Source organism: Cotesia glomerata, linkage group LG9 (genome assembly GCF_020080835.1).
Source record: "Cotesia glomerata isolate CgM1 linkage group LG9, MPM_Cglom_v2.3, whole genome shotgun sequence".
In the NCBI taxonomy this organism is placed as follows: Eukaryota; Metazoa; Arthropoda; class Insecta; order Hymenoptera; family Braconidae; genus Cotesia; species Cotesia glomerata.
This window is the reverse complement of record NC_058166.1, coordinates 15,411,073-15,430,957: the sequence shown is the minus strand read 5'-3', so window position 1 is coordinate 15,430,957 and position 19,885 is coordinate 15,411,073. Positions and strand designations below refer to the sequence as shown.

Sequence of the window (19,885 nt, the reverse complement as noted above, 5' to 3'; positions counted from 1 at the left end):
CTGTGATTCCATTATGTCGCACGTACAGTATGTTGATGAATTAGTGAAAGAGTATTTATTATTCCGCGGTTTTAGTCAAACATTACGGGCATTTGATAATGAATTGAAAGCTGAAAAAGAGAAAGGCTTTCGAGTAAGTATTTTTTACACTTTATTTTATTATTTATATGTTACTGAAGTTAACAGATATTAGAATTTTATAGCAATGAAATTATTATGAAAAATAATTTAATAAAAAAATTACGCATGGGAAAAATAATACTAAAGTTAGCTGACGTTTTTAATTATTAAATTAGAACTAAAAAATATTTTTTAAAAATTGCACTTGCAGTTTTTCGAGTTTTTTACAAATGAAAATTTTTTATTTATTATTTTATAATGATTTTTTTAATAAAAAAAAATTCTAAAAATTTTTAGATGTCGGCTAACTTAATTTTCATGTATGAAAATTAATAAAAACTAGCAATCTTGTATTGTATTAAATAATGACTTTTGTTAAATTGCACTGCACTTTCTTAAATATTGACATTTTTACAGATATAAGCTTATCCCGATGTTGCACTCATCAAAAGCTTTCATTTGAGTACCCACATGCATTTTTTATATATTTTTGATATATAAATATATGTAATATATATAAATATATAAAATATGTGAAAAATTGATGTGAGTACTCCAATGAAAGGTCTTGATGAGTGTAACATCGGAATGAGCTTGTATCTTTAAAAATGTTAATAGTTGACAAGATACAAGGTTATTTCTTAATTATTGACATTTTTACAAATATAAGCTCATCCTGGTGCTATACTCATCAAGAGCTTTTATTTGAGTACCCACATGCATTTTTGATATATTTTTCATATATACATATATATAATATATATAAATATATGAAAAATTGATGTGGGTACTTAAATGAAAGGCCTCGATGAGAGTTACTCCAGGATGAGCTTATATCGTTAAAAATGTCAGTAGTTGACAAGATACAAGGTAATTTTTTAATTATTGACATTTTTAAAGATATAAGCTCATTCCAAGGTTACACTCATCAAGAGCTTTCATTCGAGTACCTACATGCATTTTTGATATATTTTTCATATATACATATATATAACATATAAAATATATATAAATATATGAAAAATTGATGTGAGTACTCAAATGAAAGGTCTCGATGCGTGTAACATCGGGATGAGCTTATATCGTTAAAAATATCATCAGTGGACAAAATACCACGTCATTGCTTTATTATTCACATTTTTAAAGATATAAGCTCATCCCGATGTTACACTCATCAAGAGCTTTCATTTGAGTACCCACTTGCATTTTTGATATATTTTTCATATATACATATATATATAAATATATAAAATATATGAAAAATTGATGTGGGTACTCAAATGAAAAGTCTTGATGAGTGTAACATCGGGATGAGCTTATATCTTTAAAAATGTCGATATTCCACAAGATACAAGGTAATTTCTTAATTATATATCCAGAGATAGAGATCATAAAATGACTGTTAGTGAGAATGATATAAAATCTTGAAAAGGCACACTTCCAAATCAAGACCTTTCTAATGATAAAAACCCATTTTATCATATAAATACACTGGCTACAAAATTTTTCTTATTCTCTTAATAATATAGATTATAAGTGAAAATTTTTAGAAGCATTTTTTTTATTGTAATTGATTTGTTATAAAATTTTTTAAAAGTAACTTCAGTATCATAATTATTTCAATTTGATTTATTATAATTATTTATAATTAAATTGAAATATTTTTTCTAGGTCGATAAGATTGTGGATCAATTAATGCAGTACATTTATACATTTGATTTGGTTTCATTAAGAGAACTCTGGGGTCACTTGGACACGCGAATGTTTTGTCGACTAGAAAATTATTTTGTTCCAAGTGTAAGAAAATTGGAAAACTCAGTACTTAAAATGTATCTTATTAATGCCGCAGTTAATAACAAACAGGAACGTATTCGTGATTTTTTTGCAAAAATGACTCCAGAATTACAGGGACACTCTGAGTGGAAAGAATGGTTTGGTATGTTATTTTAAATTCACAAAATGAGTTTTTTATTTTTAATAAAATTTATTTATTTTATTTCATTTAGCTTTTCCATTTACCAAAAATCCCGAGGACAATCCAATTTATTCAGTGTATTTTAGCAAACAGTGGCAGGACACGATGCTAGTCTCACTACATAATTTCTTAGCAATGATTTTTCAAGTGAGTTTTGTTTATAAATATAATAAATAGATGAAAATAATATATATAAATTCAATTATATGAAATATTGAGTAAATAAAAATGGATCAAATGATTCAATCTACATAAAATAAAAACGTATATGATAGTTAATGTGGAGCTGGTGAACGGAAGAAGATTCTGGAAATTTTTACAGTGTATGCCACAACCTACACTTCTTACCATCGATGAGGATACGAATAAATTGAAGCGTCTGCAAGAAGAAAATGAAACTCTGAAACAGTGCCTCGCAGAATCCAATAAAATTGACAATATTTCTGACGTTAATCCAGGGTCCACACCGCAACATCCACCAATTATGGATGATTTTTATATTATTGCTCAGTATGTATATATTTATTTATTTATTTCGATAGAATAAACGCCGATCGTCTATATACACATAAAGTTTTTATCTATATTATTAAGAGAATAAGCAAAGTTTCATATAATTCTCACCAATAGAAAATTTATGATGATAAGTATTTAGGCTGCATTCGAAAATGCCCTATCTCTAGATACATAATTAAGAAATGACCTTGTATTTTGAGATCTATTGGCATTTTTAAATATATAAGCTCATTCCGATGTAACACTAATCAAGACCTTTCATTTGAGTACCCACATCAATTTTTCATATATTTATATATATATTATATATATGTATATATGAAAAATATATCAAAAATGCAAGTGGGTACTCAAATGAAAGTTCTTGATGAGTGTAATATCGGGATGAGCTTATATCTTTAAAAATGTCAATAATTAAGAACTGACATTGCTATCTTGTCAACTAATGATATTTTTAAAGATATAAGCTCACTCCGACATTACACTCATCGAGACCTTTCATTTGAGTACCCACATCAATTTTTCATATATTTATATATATATTATATATATGTATATATGAAAAAATATATGAAAATACATGTGGGTACTCAAATGAAAGGTCTTGATGAGTGTAATATCGGGATAAGCTTATATCTTTAAAAATGTCAATAATTAAGAACTGACATTGCTATCTTGTCAACTAATGATATTTTTGAAGATATTAGCTCATCCCGATATTGTATTCATCAAGACCTTTCATTTAAGTACCCACATCAATTTTTCATATATTTATATATATTATATATATGCATATATGAAAAATATATCAAAAATGCAAGTGGGTACTCAAATGAAAGCTTTTGATGAGTGTAACATCGGGAGGAGCTTATATCTTTAAAAACGTCTATAGTTAAAAAGATACAGTGCAATTTAACAAAGGTCATTATTTAATGAAGCAAAATTTTGTTTATTTATAGTTTACAAGTCACGGCAGTCACATAATGACTACAAGATGGCTACTTACAATTAAATGATTAAATAGCATCATTTTTATGCATGCACTTAAGTAGAAAGAATAATTGCACTAATACAAACTAATAAAGTCGTAACAAGTTTTTTACATTAGATGTAAAGAAGGAGTATATTCATTGGATGTTTTGTAAAAATGGATATATTGTATTGTATAATAAAAATTTATAGTTTTTTTTTTTGTCAAACTTTAATGTAAATTAAATTTATAGGGAATCTCCATTGCTGGAAAATCCAAAAACTCTACGAAGTTTAATAAAAAATATCGGTGGAGGCTCAAGTCCGATTTTAAATCGAAAATCTCTATCCAGTACCAAAAAAAGTGATCTTGACACGACAGTTACCAAGAGAACATGCACGAAAGGACGAGTTAATTCATTAAGTAAAGGAGATGTAGCAAAGAGAAGCATGAGTTGTGACTCTAGGTTAACTAGAAAGCGAGATTTTCCTATTGATACAACTATAGAACGCAAAGCCAAAGATAAAATTGATTCTAATTACATTCTTTTAAGCCAAGTAAGAGTTTTTATTAGTAGATTTAATTTATTGATATTGATAGTTACTATCATTAATTAAAAATAAAATTAAAGGAAGAATACACAGAGCACAAGACTTCAATAATTCAGTGTAAAAGTAATACAAGTGGATCGTATGTCGCTACTGGAGATGCTGATGGTGTCATTAAAGTTTGGACACCTATCCCTTCACCAAAGTAATTTTATAACTTAATTATAATGAATTTTATAATTTAATAATTGAGCTAATTTTTTATTTAATTTTACTGACGGTAATTATTTTGCAGAACTGTTGCGACGTTCACTTCGACAACAGCAAACTCCAACAAAGCAGTAACTTCTTTGGACTGGATCTCAAAGAACGAAAGATACTTTTTGCATGGTGACAACAATGGCTCAATACAACTTCACGATACAAGAGACTGCAAAACCTTGTGGGAAATCCAACACGAAGGTTCACGTGTTGTTTCGCTGACTTGCAGTCCCTTGGACTCTACATTTATCTGCTCCATTACGGACTCTAATGAAAGTAAACTTTTGCTCTATGATGTCAAGACTCGTAAGCTCGAACGAACTTTACCAATGGACGGGAATTTGACAGCTTTGTGTTCGGTGTTTAATCACAATAGTCAGCTGTTGATCACCGGGCTTTCTAATGGGAATCTTTTAATTCACGATTTACGGAGAAATGAAATAATTGATAATTTCACGTGTCACTCAAGTCCTGTGATTGATATCGAGCTGATAAATGACTACACTAATATCTGTATTCTCAGTGAAGATGGCAAGTTGTGCCAAAGAAGTCTCAACCAAACAGGGAAAACCATATGGGAGGCTAAAATTAAGATTGAAAAGAATGCTGTTCATGGGAAAATGTTTACCTTTGATCAGAGCGGTAATCATATGTTGCTTTGCACACAGACTGGTGGTAATATTTACAAGGTGAGTAAATAAATTTATCTTTATCTGGAATAATTAAATTAAATTATCAGCTAAGAAATAAAAATTATTTTTGTCATTCGGTTTAAGTCTCGGGATATAAATGAAATAATGAATAAAAACTAGCAACCTTGCAGTCACTATGTGAACTGTAAATAAATAAAATTATTAAATAATGACTTTTGTTAAATTGCACTGTACTTTCTTAAATATTGACATTTTTAAAAATATAAGCTCATCCCGATGTTACACTCATCAAGAGCTTTCATTTGGGTACCCACATGCATTTTGATATATTTTTCATATATACATATATATAATATATGAAATATATGTAAAATTGATGTGGGTACTCAAATGAAAGGTCTTGATGAGTGTAATGTCGAGATCAGCTTATATCTTTAAAAATGTCAATAGTTTACAAGATACAAGGTCATTTTTTAATTATTGACATTTTTTAAGATGTAAGCTCATTTCGGTGTTACACTTATCGAGACCTTTCATTTGAGTACCCACATGGTATTTTTTATATATTTTATATATATGGTATTTGTAAAATATATGAATATGTGAAATATATGAAAAATTGATGTAGGTACTCAAATGAAAGGTCTTGATGAGTGTAACATCAGGATGAGTTTATATTTTTAAAAATGTTAATAATGGAGAAATTACATTGTATCTTCTAAACTAATGATATTTCTAACAATATAAGCTCATCCTAATGTTACACTCATCAAGAGTTTTCATTTGAGTACCCACATGCATTTTTGATATATTTTTCATATATACATATATATAATATATATATAAATATATGAAAAATTGATGTGGGTACTCAAATGAAAGGTCTCGATGAGTGTAATGTCGGGGTGAGCTTATATCTTTAAAAATGTCAATAGTTCACAAGATACAAAATCATTTCTTCATTATTGACATTTTTTAAGATATAAACTCATTTCGATGTTACACTTATCGAGACCTGTCATTTGAGTACCCACATGGAATTTTTTATATATTTTATATAAATGGTATTTGTAAAGTATATAATATATATATAAATATATGAAAAATTGATGAGCTAATATCTTCAAAAATATCATTAGTTGACAAGATAGCAATGTCAGTTCTTAATTATTGACATTTTTAAAGATATAAGCTCATCCCGATATTACACTCATCAAGAGCTTTCATTTGAGTACCCACATGCATTTTTGATATATTTTTCATATATACATATATATATATAATATATATAAATATATGAAATATATGAAAAACTGATGTGGGTACTCAAATGGAAGGTCTCGATGAGTGTAACATCAGCATGAGTTTATATCTTTAAAAATGTCAATAGTTTACAAGATACAATATCATTTTATCATATAAATCCACTGGCCACAAAATTTTGCTTATTCTCTTAATAATATAGATTATTTTCCAGATGCCGCCAGGAGCTCAAGCAAAAATACTCGAGCTAGGTGGTCACAAAGGAACTCTGTGCTGTGACTGGTCAACAGCCAATCAATCAGGAACATGTATAACTGGAGGAGCCGAAGGAAACTGTCGTGTTTCTACTCTTCTCTCACCATGATATAAAAATAAAATTAGCATGTGTATAAATTCCTAAAATTTTTCATTCAATGAAAATATTTTATACTTTTTTCCCCCGACTGGTTTTAGTGCAAATACTTGTAGATAATGTAATTTTAAATCTTTGTAATACATGTAAAACACTTATTACTATTTTAATAATAATTTATTGAAACAAAATTTATATTCAGCCTGTTTGGAATGATAAAAACTTACGATCCTGTCGATGTAACGAGCGACGTTGAAAAGGTCCAGCGCGATCTAATTGTGGAGACCAATAACGTCTTAAAGCTTCGTTTATTTCTGCTGGAGAAATTGGATTTATTCCTGGACTCTGTAAATTAAAAATTAATTTAAATATATAATTAGCTTAATTTTCTATATTATTAAGAGAATAAAAAAAATTTTGGGTCCAGGACAGTTATATGATAAAATCGGTTCTTTAAGTGAAATTTAGTGTCATTGTAAAGGTTTTGATTTGAATTAGTGCCTTTTCAAGGTTTCATATCATTCTCACCGATAGTCAATTTATTATGATAAGTATTTAGGCTGCATTCGAAAATACTCTATCTCAAGATACATAATTAAGAAATTGTAATTGTAATAACCTTGTGAACTATTGACATTTTTAAAGATATAAAAGATATAAGCTCATCCCGATGTTGCACTCACCAATACCTTTCATTTAAGTACCCACATCAATTTTTCATATATTTATATATATGTGCTTTTTTTTTAGGGTGCTTTTTTTTTTCAAGTATTTTTTTTCTCCAGTCCCATCGTGAAATTTTGTTGCAAGTACCCAAAAAAAAAAATACCCTGAAAGTATAGGCCCTTAATATTAATATTAAGACCTTGACCCAGGCGTTTAAAGATTTCCCCTTAAAAAAACAAAGAAATTTTGATTTTTTTATATTTAAATTTCTATAGCTCAGTGGCATTTCACAGCATTGCTTCGACCGTGGACGGATTTTTTTCAGAATTGAATGCTCTACAAGTGTCTCTAACGGCCAAGCCGTAACTCGAACCGGCGAGGTAGTACAGGCCTCTAAACTTGATTTTTCCATGAAATTCGCGTTTTTTCGCATTTATCTCGTGAATGACAAGAACAACAGAAAAAATGTGAATGACAAACTTGAAGAGCATTCAATTTCCTACAAAAAAGGTCCTGAGCACCAAGTCGCTAAAATCAAAATTTTCAGAGATATTTAATGATATTTTTAAAAGATATTTTTATGATTTGACACAATTTTCGATGAACATTTGAAATTACTAAAAAAATTCATAATTAAATATCCCTGAAAATTTTGATACATCAATTTTTTATATATTTATATATAAACATATTATATATATGTATATATTAAAAATATATCAAAATGCATGTGGGTACTCAAATGAAAGCTCTTGATGAGTGTAACATCAGGATGAGCTTATATCTTTAAAAAGGTCAATAGTTAAGAAAGTACAGTAAAATTTAACAAATATCTTGTAAACTATTGACATTTTTAAAGATATAAGCTTATCCCGATGTTACACTCATCGAGACCTTTAATTTGAGTACCCACATCGATTTTTCATATATTTTATATATTTATATATATATATGTATATATGAAAAATATATCAAAATGCATGTGGGTACTCAAATGAAAGCTCTTGATGAGTGTAACATCCGGATGAGCTTATATCTTTAAAAAGGTCAATAGTTAAGAAAGTACAGTGAAATTTAAGAAATATCTTGTAAAATATTGACATTTTTAAAGATATAAGCTTATCCCGATGTTACACTCATCGAGACCTTTAATTTGAGTACCCACATCAATTTTTCATATATTTTATATATTTATATATATTATATATATGTATATATGAAAAATATATCAAAATGCATGTGGGTACTCAAATGAAAGCTCTTGATGAGTGTAACATCAGGATGAGCTTATATCTTTAAAAAGGTCAAAAGTTAAGAAAGTACAGTGAAATTTAACAAATATCTTGTAAACTATTGACATTTTTAAAGATATAAGCTTATCCCGATGTTACACTCATCGAGACCTTTAATTTGAGTACCCACACCAATTTTTCATATATTTTATATATTTATATATATGTATATATGAAAAATATATCAAAATGCATGTGGGTACTCAAATGAAAGCTCTTGATGAGTGTAACATCAGGATGAGCTTATATCTTTAAAAAGGTCAATAGTTAAGAAAGTACAGTGAAATTTAACAAATATCTTGTAAACTATTGACATTTTTAAAGATATAAGCTTATCCCGATGTTACACTTATCGAGACCTTTAATTTGAGTACCCACATCAATTTTTCAAATATTTTATATATTTAAAATATATCAAAATGCATGTGGGTACTCAAATGAAAGCTCTTGATGAGTGTAACATTGGGATGAGCTTATATCTTTAAAAACGTCAATATTTAAGAAAATACTGTGCAGTTTAACAAAAGTCCTTATTTAATAAAGCAAAATTTTATTTATTCATAGTTCACAAGTCACAGAAGTAACATAGTGACTGCACGGTTGCTAGTTTATTAATATTACAACTATTATTATCACTTACTCTGCCATGGTGATAAGGTTTATAAGTCGTAGGATTGCAATAGTTAAGTTTTACTCTATCTAAACTATCTCCATAAATTTTATTTTGATCCTGACGCACTAAAAGAGCTAGATCTACTATTTGTGCCACTGTTTCGTACGCCAAATAGCTTAGTATGGTGTAAACAGTCTTGGACATTTTAATATCTAAAATAAAATTTACAAAGCAAACATTAATATCAATTTACAAATAAAACATCTGCAAAAATATATATCATACCTTCGCTAGCGAGCCAGGTGATAAATTTAGGAGAGAATTTATTAGCAAATGACGCAGACCTTGCTTTAGTGTACTCAAAATATTGTACGGTATTCAATTTTCGGCTCGCTAACTCAGCTCGAAGCTCACGATTGAGTTTCACGACGTCCATTGTGTCACTAGTGTCAGTTAAATCTCCAATATTATCAATAGATTCAATGAATTTATGATGAGAACTTTTTTTCTTAGTCTCATCAATGCCAGGACAGCCGTCAACAGATTCAGCTTCCAGAACTTTGTTTATGGACGATTTAAACTCTTTCAGATCAAGATACTTAATCAGTCGTTGGAGTTGAATCTTGTCATGACGGAGTAAGAACAGCAAATCTTTATCTTCAACTATTTGAGAATCTCTCATATCAGCTATTTTACACGACTCACAAATAATATTTCTTATCTCACGATGAACTACGCTGTTAATTATTTTTGCTGATTCTACAAGAGGTTCCGAGCAGTCTCCAAAGCCGTACATCATTTTACGTATTTCTGGAATTTAAAAGAACTTTATTAATTCTAATTTTTTAATTGTAAACAATTAATTCATACCTGGTATAAAGTTAACAGAATCACTCTTGAATTCATTTGTGTTAGCTGCATTTAATGTTTCAGTCATTGTTAATTTATTTATTTTTTTTCTTCAACTTATTTTCTCAAAAAATCAATGTTGTTATTTTCTAGTTTTAATAAAATATTTTTAACTTGCAAAAGTTTATAACAGATATATATGTCCACATGCTAACCTAGACGTTTTATTTGAAAACAAACGGAAATATTTTCTATTTGGCGCTGGGTGCTTACAACAAAAGGTTCGTATATTTCGTTCGCGCTCTTTTTTAAATATACAATGAGAGACAATAAAAGAATTATAATAAATAAACAGCCGAATTAAATTAATTTTTGCTTTTTCGATATTTGTATATCTTTTGCCATATAACATGACAGGGGACTGATTTTTTTTATCAAATTGATAAAAATCAAGCAAACTATTTCAATGCATTCAACTTTTTAAGTTTTCAATGAATGTTTACATTAATTAGAATAATATTAAGACTTATGGATCCAATTTTATAAATAAATTATAAACAGAAATAGCTGCCAAGGGACTGAGTTTTGAAGTGGCCCAGACACATATTTCCAGAAAAAACGGTGCTTTGACACTAAATAAAATGCCGATAAAGTGTTAACAGCCCTATGATTATTCTTACGGCTAGTTAGATCCTTATAAACCTTAAAAAAAGACCATTCGGCAGCCGAAATGGAAGTAGATTTCATCATGAATAGAAAAAAATATAACGAAGATTGTATACAGAACTAGGGCTTTTAACTTATATGCAATCGACAAAAATATATATCGACGGACAAATACTAAAACCAGTGCAATAGCAAATTTCATAATTGGCATAGGGGAATGGGGCATAATTTTGTGACTACACATATGACATGGTACTCACATTAAAGCTTATTTAAAGAGCTTTCGGATGCAATTTACAGAATTGCAATAAGTTATCCCATTCAAAAGTTATTCGAGTTCGAAAGTGAAGAAATATGAATTTTTATGATTTTCAAAATTTTGAAATCCTGGTATTTCTAAATTACTTGACCGATTAAGCTCATCTTCGAACTTGACTTTGGTATTTATCTGTAGAATAAGTATGTTGAGTTTGGTAGAGATCCGTTGTAAATTGGCGACGCTATCGTCCTGACAAGCCGCGTTATATCCCATATATATAACATATATATATATATATATATATATATATATATATATATATATATATATATATATATATATAAATACATACATATATAAACTTTTGAACCATATGCATTTTCTGAATTCGCTTGACGAGCTGAGTCGAAATATAGCAAAATTTTTCAAAAGTTCCGTCATGAGGACCAATGCAATAGTTAGATTTCTATGAAATCTACTAAAAAGGTAAAATAGCACGCTAGATTTTTTTTTTGGCTTTGTACTTCTGGCAGGGGACTGATCTTAAAATGCCTGTGACAAACTTTGGTTTAATGAATTTAATGAAACAAATTAACTTTCGTTACTTTTTATTGAAGAAGATTGTTTGTTAACTAATTAAGTTTATAAACATTATGGATCAAATTATATATTATTGACGAATAACTTAAAATTTAATCTTAAAGTTTTAATTTTAGGACTGGGACAGCCCAGGGGACTGATATTTCGGTGGTTTACGAATTTATAGCAAAAAAACTAAAATTTATTCCATTTTAGTTTTCAATGCTCCAAATAGAAATGTTTTTTTACTTTCGTAATAAATTTTTTTTAGTAACAAAATAACAATTTTTCTAATAAAAAAATGCCTGGGACAGCAAAAAATATCCTTACAGAGAATCACCCATATGATTAATACTATATTCTTCAAAACACTATAATTGAAGAAATAAGCCAAAAAAAAAAAATTAGACATTTTCATTATAAGAATTGTATGCATAAATAACTGCGAAAAAGATTTATAATTGTATTATTTATTTATTTTATCCATAGCATCTTTTTCTGGTACAACTTTCGCTACTTTCCTCAATTCTTTTGCTAATGTTTTAGGACACTGCATCTCAGTCCAGCTGATTGGAATCAACGAAACACCTAAGAAACATTTCAAGATATAAATTGTGTAATAAATTATAATCAACAACAACAATTTAAAATTTATATAAATACCTTCTTCGCTATGAGCTAAAACTACTCCCAACTCATTTTCCGCAGTTGATAAAGAATATATGTGGGCTTCTGTCATAGGTAGCTATTATATTACAATAGGAATTTTTATAGATGAAATAAAAATAAAAACAACATAATTATTACTATTACCATTATTATAAATTATTTAGATGAATAATAAAAAGGATACAACACGTGCAAGTATAATATCACCGGGTCGGAAAGATTTATACATTTCTACTCTGTCTTTTTCAGTGGCTCGTACATCCTCTTTTCTTAAAATCCCTCTGTATGATCTAGTTAGAATAATATCACCAATACACTTCATTATACATTTACAAAAACGTTGATTCACTTGTGTTACCATCGCTGTAACAATATCACCAGGTGCTGGAACAACACTCTGTTCTTTTGTACCATGAACTACTATCGTTTTTGTCTAAAAAAAAAAAGCAGTCTTGTTTTAATTAATTAATAAAATTGTTTTATGACATTGAAATTGGCAGACACTTGACAATTTTTTTTTTATTTTTCTTAAATACTAAACTAGGTCTAGAAAATTATTTACAAAAAATTGCACTTGTAATTTTTCAGAATTTCTAAAGATGGAATTTTTAAAATAAATTTATCTTGCTATAATATAGGGTAAATGCACCAGTTGTTGACCGGTCACCAATTAGTTGACCAATGTATAAAAAAGTTAATTAATTAATATTTTACAGGGGGTTTTTTTTTTTCTTAAAGTATTAAAATTAAAAAATATGGCATTTAATCATCATAATAAAAAATTACGCAATTTATTACGTAATGATTACAGATTTAAAAAAAATATTTTATGTTTGTTTACAACGCGACTAGCCATAAACCGGTCAAAAATAACTAGCTTACAATTGGAGAGTGAGTGCGTTTCATTATTAATTTAGTGATATTAATTGACATAATATAAAATATTTTAATTTTATTATGTTAATTAAAGATCAGATTCCAACTTTTATGGAAAAATACAGTAAAATTATCAGTTTTAATATTATTTTAAGACCGGTCAATTATTGGATCCGTCAGAAGCCCATTACCCAGTAAAAAATTCATTCGGTCATTTATTAGACCCTCTGATTTTATCACAATCCAATTAATGACCGTATATTTATAATACAAATTTTTTAAGCTCAAAATTAAATCCGTCAAGTGTTTAAAATACTTTAGTCATTCAATGTTTTGTAAATATAAAAATAATGATTATAAAATGTATATTTATAATTAAAATAATACTTAAAATCTTTTTTGATTATTAAATTTTATTTTATTCTAATTTTTTTAGTGAACGATTCTATCAAAGAACGAATTGTTAGAAGAAAAAATTGCTAAGCAATTAAAAAAAAAAAAAAAAAAAAAGAGTCACAAGCTAGTAAAAAATATATTTTTAAATAAATAAGCTTTAGATAAATAAGCTTAAGCTTTAATTGAAAAAAATAAGAAGAAGAATAAAAAAATTTTAAGTGAATCAGAAGAATTATCGTCATCAAAATGAATTTGTGATTATTTGTGACCTAAAGAAATGTGACTTTATGTTAATTATTGCTATTATTTATATTATTTTATAAAAAAGTACGATTTAAAATTATATTGTAAGTTTAGTTTTGTTAAAGATGTCGTTAATACTTCAAAAGTACTGAATAAATTTAATTACATACATGTAGTTTACAAAATTATCTATAATTATTTCAGCGGTCAATTAATTGGAGAATGGTCGGTCATTTATTGGGTTTCTTCGGTCAATAATTGGTGATTTTAATATTTCAAGATTCAAATAACAAAATTAATATAATTTTATTAATTTTTATTATAAATAGTTATTAATTATTATTAATTAAGTATTTAACTTTAATAAAATCCATTACAAATTGTTTTTAGTAGGTTAATTGATTTTTTATAGCTTAGTACAGAAAAAGAAAACCTTAATCGGTCAATAATTGGTGCATTTACCCTATTAGTTAGAAAATTTCTAAAAATTGTCAGACGTATCAATTGTTTTAATTTATTTTTAATTATATGCTATGATGCAATTAATGATTAAAATTAATTTTTCAAAAAATGATGAAAATTAAGTTAGCCGACACCTAAAAATTTTTAGAATTTTTTTTTATTGAAAAAATCATTACAAAAAAAATTAAAAAAAAATTTCATTTGAAAAAAACTTGAAAAACTATAAGTGCAATTTAAAAAAAATTTTTTTTTAGTTTCAATTTAATAAATGAAAAATAATCAAAAAATTAAAAACGTCCGCTAACTTAATTATTATTAAAAAATGATACTGAATTTAATAGATATCTAACAGTTAAAAAAATTTTTATAACAATAAAATTACAATGGAAAAAATTCCACAAGAAATTTTAAAAATTATAAGTGCGAATTTTTTTAGATATTTATTTTTATATTTATTGATTGACTATAAAAATTCTAAGAATTATTAAATGTCTACTAATTTTGAGGTCATTTAAAAAATTTGATACTATGATGTTGATAAACAATTAATCTATATATATAAAAATAAATTGCTGTGCGTTAGTCTTGCTAAAACTCAAAAACGGCTGGACCGAATTTCAAAATTTTTTTTTTGTTTTGTTCGCTACAGTTCAGTAATGATTCAGAAAAAAATTTTTTTTTAAAACCCGACAGTCCAGCTAAAAAAATCATTATCATCAATCATCATCAAATAATAAAAAAATTTAAAATTAATTGCTGTGCGTTAGTCTCGCTAAAACTCAAAAACGGGTGGACCTATTAAAAAAATTTTTTTTTGTTTTGTTCGCTATAGGTCAGGGATAATTTTAAAAAAAAAATTTTGGAAAACCCGAAAGTTCAGCTAAAAAAATCAAAAATTGTTAATTTTGTATCGGAATCGCTATTGTTACGCTTGAGCCTCAAGGTTGCAAAAGTGTACCAAAATTGTTTAATATCGAGGGTTTTCTAACGCAACCACGTATCTCGATTTTTGAAGTTGAAAAGGTTCAACTGAAAAATTAATAATTAGTTATAAACCCGTAACTGAAAAAAAATATTAACCAGATTGATAATAAATACGATAGTATTTTTAGAAAATACAATTGATAAATATTGTTTTTAGATGAATATTAATTTTCTATAAGCTATTTTTTACCTCGTCTCCAAAATCGTCATTTTTGAGATACGAGATTGCGTCAGAAAACCATCGATATGTAGGATGATACGTACAAGTATACTGCAGAGTTATACTATCTACCTATATTCAGTTTGTAGGACATATTTACAAATCTCAAGAAGAAACTCAAGAAGAACGTTTTTCATTATTTTTGTTTTAGTCGTGTTTATTTTTATATTGTTTATATCTGTCTATATATATATATATATATATATATATATATATATATATATATATATATATATATATAGACTGCGTGAACTAGGATTAACTACTCTCTTCATGTGCTTATTAACTTCATACCTAGTTAGCAGGGAAAATATTGTATATTATATGGGATATAGGTCTAAACCCTATATTTCTACTTCGGGAGTTCCTCAAGGATCCAACCTTGGTCCTCTCTTATTTCTTGTCTTTATCAATAATCTAGCACAGCATACTTCCTGTTTCTTTGATTTATTTGCTAATGACTCTAAGCTGTATATGAGAATACATAATTTAAATGATTGCATATTTTTACAACGTAACATTGAATGCATGGTGCAATGGTGTAAGGACAATGGGCTGCAACTCAATGCTGACAAATGTTGCGTATTAACACTCACTCGGAGGAAAAATATTATCAACTTTGACTACAACATATCTGGAAAAATTTTAGATAAGAGTACTACAGTCAAAATACTTGGGGTAACATTTGACAGTAAACTTACTTTTGCAACGCACATTAATAATATTATGTCTGAAGCCTGGAAAACGCTAGGGTTCATTACTCGAGTTTCAAAAAACTTTAATAATCTTAATGCCATTAAATTGTTATATAATACATTTGTTAGACCAAAACTTGAGTATGCTTCGCTAGTATGGTCTCCTACTCAATCAGGACAGTCCACTAAGATTGAAAGAGTTCAAAGAATGTTTTTAAAATTTTTAATTTGGAAAAAAACTGGACTTTATCCGGCTCGGGGAATTGCAGATCTCACGCTATGCAAAGAATGCGAATATCTTACTCTCGATGAAAGACGCATCTGTGCGGAATTCTCCTTTGCAACTAAATTATTTAACAACTTAGTGGATTGTCCTCAATTGCTATCACTGTTTAAATTTAAGATACCAGTCTTAGGTATGAGAAATCAAACTCCAATGTACATACCTATTGCTAAATCTAACTTATCTCAGGCAGCGCCAATATATCGCATCTCTAATACAGTGAATCGCTTTTATCAATGGGAACCTGCACTTGATATGTTGAATTGTCCTAATGGCTATGTAACTGCGTTACTTGGCAAACTAGCAACTAAGTGGCGTTAAAGATGTGCAATTATGAATTAATAGTTAATAAGTAATTTTTAATAGGTAATAATTAATAAGTAATAAGCAATAATTACTCAGCAATTTTTATGAGTATAAATGAATGAAATCACTATGCTAGCTATAAGTCATCTTGTTATACATCAAAAATTTATTTTTCTTATGTACTAACGATTGTATTATTAACCCTGTTAATGGCCTAGGCTGTTGGGTTTGTTTATTGAAATAAAATAAAATAAAATATATATATATTCTGATCTTGCGAAACGGTTAAAATGTAAATATTTATTTTATGCAGACGATCTAATTATATATGCTTCATGTTGCCCATCGCAAATTAATGAATATGTTGCTATGTTGAATAATGAGATAGAAAAAATTGTTGATTGGTGCAATTTAAATTGCTTGAAATTGAATGCTACAAAAACTAGTGCTATTATACTAGGAAGTAGGCAGAGAGTTAGCAGTAATTTTTGTAAAAGTGCCCAAAATATAATTGTCAGTAATCATGTGATTCCATATGTACAATCAGTTAAATACTTGGGTTTGATAATTGATAATACTCTATCGTGGGAGAATCAAGTTGTAAGCGTATGTATTCGTGCGATGAAAACGCTAGCGCAACTAAAAATTAATAATGAAATTTTTAATGAACAGTTACGCATAAAATTGGTTACGACCTTGATTTTTCCCATCTTCGATTACTGCTGTGCTGCTTATACAAACATCTCAGGCAAATTACAGCATAGATTGCAGCGTAAAATAAACTCATGTATAAGATATATTTTTAAAATTTCGAGATTTGAGCACACTACTCCGTATTATAAAAAAATTAGGCTGGTTAAAACTTGATGTTAGAAGAGATTATTTCATAGCTTGTTTATTTTACAAAGAAATTAAGTTAAATTACTGTCAATTATTTAAATCGAATTTAGAATTTCTGCCGATTGTGCTAAGGAGAGGTGACGTCAGGAATGATTATCTACGTCTGCCAAGAAGTAATTGTGCAATTTATGAAAACTCTTTCCTAATTCATGGTATAAAAGTTTGGAACTCGTTACCGGCAGAAATTACATTAATTGACAATTTCGAACAATTTCAACAGGCTTGCTATGACTTCTTCTTACAATAAATGTTAATGTTATTATTTCTCTGTTAATATGTTATTATTTTAAGAATTAATATGTTCTTACTTTTAATAATTTAATATCAAATATTTAAATTGTATTAAAAACACTGTATCAAATGTATACATGTAAATGATAAAATTTATGTATTGTTGATGGTCCTGAAGGAGCTTAGAACTCTAGGATCAAATAAATTTTTTCTATCTATCTATCTATTTATATATATATATATATATATATATATATATATATATATATGAATAGCTGTGCGTTAGTCTCGCTAAAACTCAAAAATGACTGGACCGATTTCAACAATTTTCTTTTTGTTTTGTTCGCTATAGTTCAGAAATGTTTTCGAAAGAATAAAATTTTTGAAAAACCCGAAAGTTTAGCTAAGGAAATCAACAGATCTACAATTGTTAATCGTCTATCTTCTGTATATATGGACAAAAAAAAAATTTTATAAATTCAGTGTTCATTTTTTGGGATCTTGATTTTCAGGCGATAATGAGAAGCGACTTTCATTTAATCACTTGGCAAAATTCTAACCGCACTTCATGCAGCCAGTATTTATTCTTTATCGAAGTAGATTATCGTTTAAAGATTGATAATCGCTGTTAGAAAGGTGTAATAAAATATGTTGTAGGTGATACGAAGTTCACCGGGTCAGCTAGTACATAATATATATATATATATATTTCACACTTACATTTTCTTCTTTCATTATTTCAACTGTACCAACTAACTTTGAATAGATATAACCATTTTCTTCATAAGTTCCTGGACCAGGTAAATTTAATTTATTTGATAAACAAAGTCGTTGTCCTACAAAAAAAAAATATTGAGGTTAGATTATTCGATTTTGTAAAATTAAAAATAAAATAAATGTTTTCATTAAATACCTGGTATACAAATTAAAGGACTTTTCTCGTCAGCCATTATTGGTAACTTTTTTTTTTTATAATTTTCGTATTTTAATTTGTTTTTAAAAATATAAATATGTTTGTTGTTGATTCACGAATTGACCAGTTGTACGCACGTGCTATACACACATACATTCGGAGCAGTCAGCGGCAAGTATTTCACCCGTAAAAATTATAAAAACGTAAGTACTGTACATGAAAACATTTATACAAAATATATATTTCTAGATAACTAGAAAATATGTGTATAGGAAAAATTTGTTTATTTAAAAATAATTTTATGCAAAAATAAGTTTATGTAAATTAACTAAATTCGAGATCAAGTAAATTTTATTTTTTTATAAATTTTTATTTAGAGAATCATAATATTAAAATTAGACGACATTGTTAATTTTTGGAGTTTTTTTTAATTATTTAATTAGAACTCAATAATATTTTTAGAAAATTGCACTTATAATTATTGAAGTTTTTTAAAAATGAATTTTGTTTTTAAATTTTTTTAATAAAAAAAATTCTAAAAATTTTTAGATGTCGGTTAACTTAATTTTCATTAGAGAATCTGTAAAAAAAATATTTTTTTCAATCTTTGAATTCTCAGTAAGAACTAAAAATGACTTCAAAGTCAATAACGAACACTGGCACCAAGGCAACTTTGCAAGCTTTGCAGTGTCAAGGTCTGTCTATAAAACTGTAAGCAAACCATGAGAGAAATTGGGAGATTTTTAAAATTAATTAATTCAATAGTTTATTCCTTACTTAAAAATTAATTTTATTCTTGTAACTAAGCTCAAATGTTTTTGAGAGTTATAATAATAATTATAACTCTGAAAGTAGACACGACAATTTTTTTTTTCTTGAAAAATAAATTAGGTATAAAAAATTATTTCTAAAAAAATCTCATTTATTATTTTTTAGAATTTTTAAAGATAGAATTTTTGTTTATAAATTTTTCTTGTCATAATTTATTGGTTTAAAAAAATTCTAAAAATTATCAGGTCTCTCAATCTCAGTATCATAAATAATTTTATTTTATTGTAACGAATTCCATATTTGGATGTGATCATTTAAAAATGTGAAGAGATTTTAAAAATTATTTTTTTGTTT

The 19,885-nt window shown here is 27.3% G+C and overlaps 3 protein-coding genes across 3 annotated transcripts; 1 reads left to right on the top strand and 2 right to left on the bottom strand.

Moving 5' to 3' along the window:
* The first annotated feature begins 7 nt into the window (after positions 1-7).
* LOC123272134 (WD repeat-containing protein 91) lies at positions 8-6,699 on the top strand. The gene is made up of 8 exons (XM_044738799.1): positions 8-133; positions 1,792-2,056; positions 2,127-2,242; positions 2,418-2,605; positions 3,835-4,138; positions 4,213-4,334; positions 4,425-5,079; positions 6,521-6,699. Exons 1-8 carry the CDS (start codon positions 14-16, stop codon positions 6,668-6,670), a joined length of 1,920 nt encoding a protein of 639 aa, XP_044594734.1. The 5' UTR covers positions 8-13; the 3' UTR covers positions 6,671-6,699.
* Positions 6,700-6,816: 117 nt separating this feature from the next.
* On the bottom strand, positions 6,817-10,329 carry LOC123272135 (transcription initiation protein SPT3 homolog). The gene is made up of 4 exons (XM_044738800.1): positions 10,100-10,329; positions 9,515-10,039; positions 9,257-9,441; positions 6,817-7,003 (listed from the first exon to the last, which is right to left on the bottom strand). The coding sequence occupies exons 1-4, from the start codon at positions 10,164-10,166 to the stop codon at positions 6,857-6,859; spliced, it is 924 nt and encodes a 307-aa protein (XP_044594735.1). The 5' UTR covers positions 10,167-10,329; the 3' UTR covers positions 6,817-6,856.
* Positions 10,330-12,036: 1,707 nt separating this feature from the next.
* On the bottom strand, positions 12,037-18,958 carry LOC123272132 (exosome complex component CSL4). The gene is made up of 5 exons (XM_044738796.1): positions 18,761-18,958; positions 18,568-18,683; positions 12,436-12,684; positions 12,246-12,327; positions 12,037-12,170 (listed from the first exon to the last, which is right to left on the bottom strand). The coding sequence occupies exons 1-5, from the start codon at positions 18,795-18,797 to the stop codon at positions 12,049-12,051; spliced, it is 606 nt and encodes a 201-aa protein (XP_044594731.1). The 5' UTR covers positions 18,798-18,958; the 3' UTR covers positions 12,037-12,048.
* Between the last annotated feature and the right edge of the window lie 927 nt (positions 18,959-19,885).

What these genes read in the sequence shown, in the direction of transcription:
- LOC123272134 (XM_044738799.1), top strand. Translation starts at nt 14, where the DNA reads ATGTCGCACGTACAGTATGTTGATGAATTAGTGAAAGAGTATTTATTA. An exon ending in AAAAAGAGAAAGGCTTTCGA is followed by an intron (nt 134 to 1,791) that starts GTAAGTATTTTT and finishes TATTTTTTCTAG; the next exon opens with GTCGATAAGATTGTGGATCA. An exon ending in CTGGTGGTAATATTTACAAG is followed by an intron (nt 5,080 to 6,520) that starts GTGAGTAAATAA and finishes ATTATTTTCCAG; the next exon opens with ATGCCGCCAGGAGCTCAAGC.
- LOC123272135 (XM_044738800.1), bottom strand. Translation starts at nt 10,166, where the DNA reads ATGACTGAAACATTAAATGCAGCTAACACAAATGAATTCAAGAGTGAT. An exon ending in CACCTGGCTCGCTAGCGAAG is followed by an intron (nt 9,442 to 9,514) that starts GTATGATATATA and finishes ATTTTATTTTAG; the next exon opens with ATATTAAAATGTCCAAGACT. An exon ending in AACCTTATCACCATGGCAGA is followed by an intron (nt 7,004 to 9,256) that starts GTAAGTGATAAT and finishes TTTAATTTACAG; the next exon opens with AGTCCAGGAATAAATCCAAT.
- LOC123272132 (XM_044738796.1), bottom strand. Translation starts at nt 18,797, where the DNA reads ATGGCTGACGAGAAAAGTCCTTTAATTTGTATACCAG. An exon ending in TCCTTTAATTTGTATACCAG is followed by an intron (nt 18,684 to 18,760) that starts GTATTTAATGAA and finishes TTTTTTTTGTAG; the next exon opens with GACAACGACTTTGTTTATCA. An exon ending in TTTAGCTCATAGCGAAGAAG is followed by an intron (nt 12,171 to 12,245) that starts GTATTTATATAA and finishes AATGTTTCTTAG; the next exon opens with GTGTTTCGTTGATTCCAATC.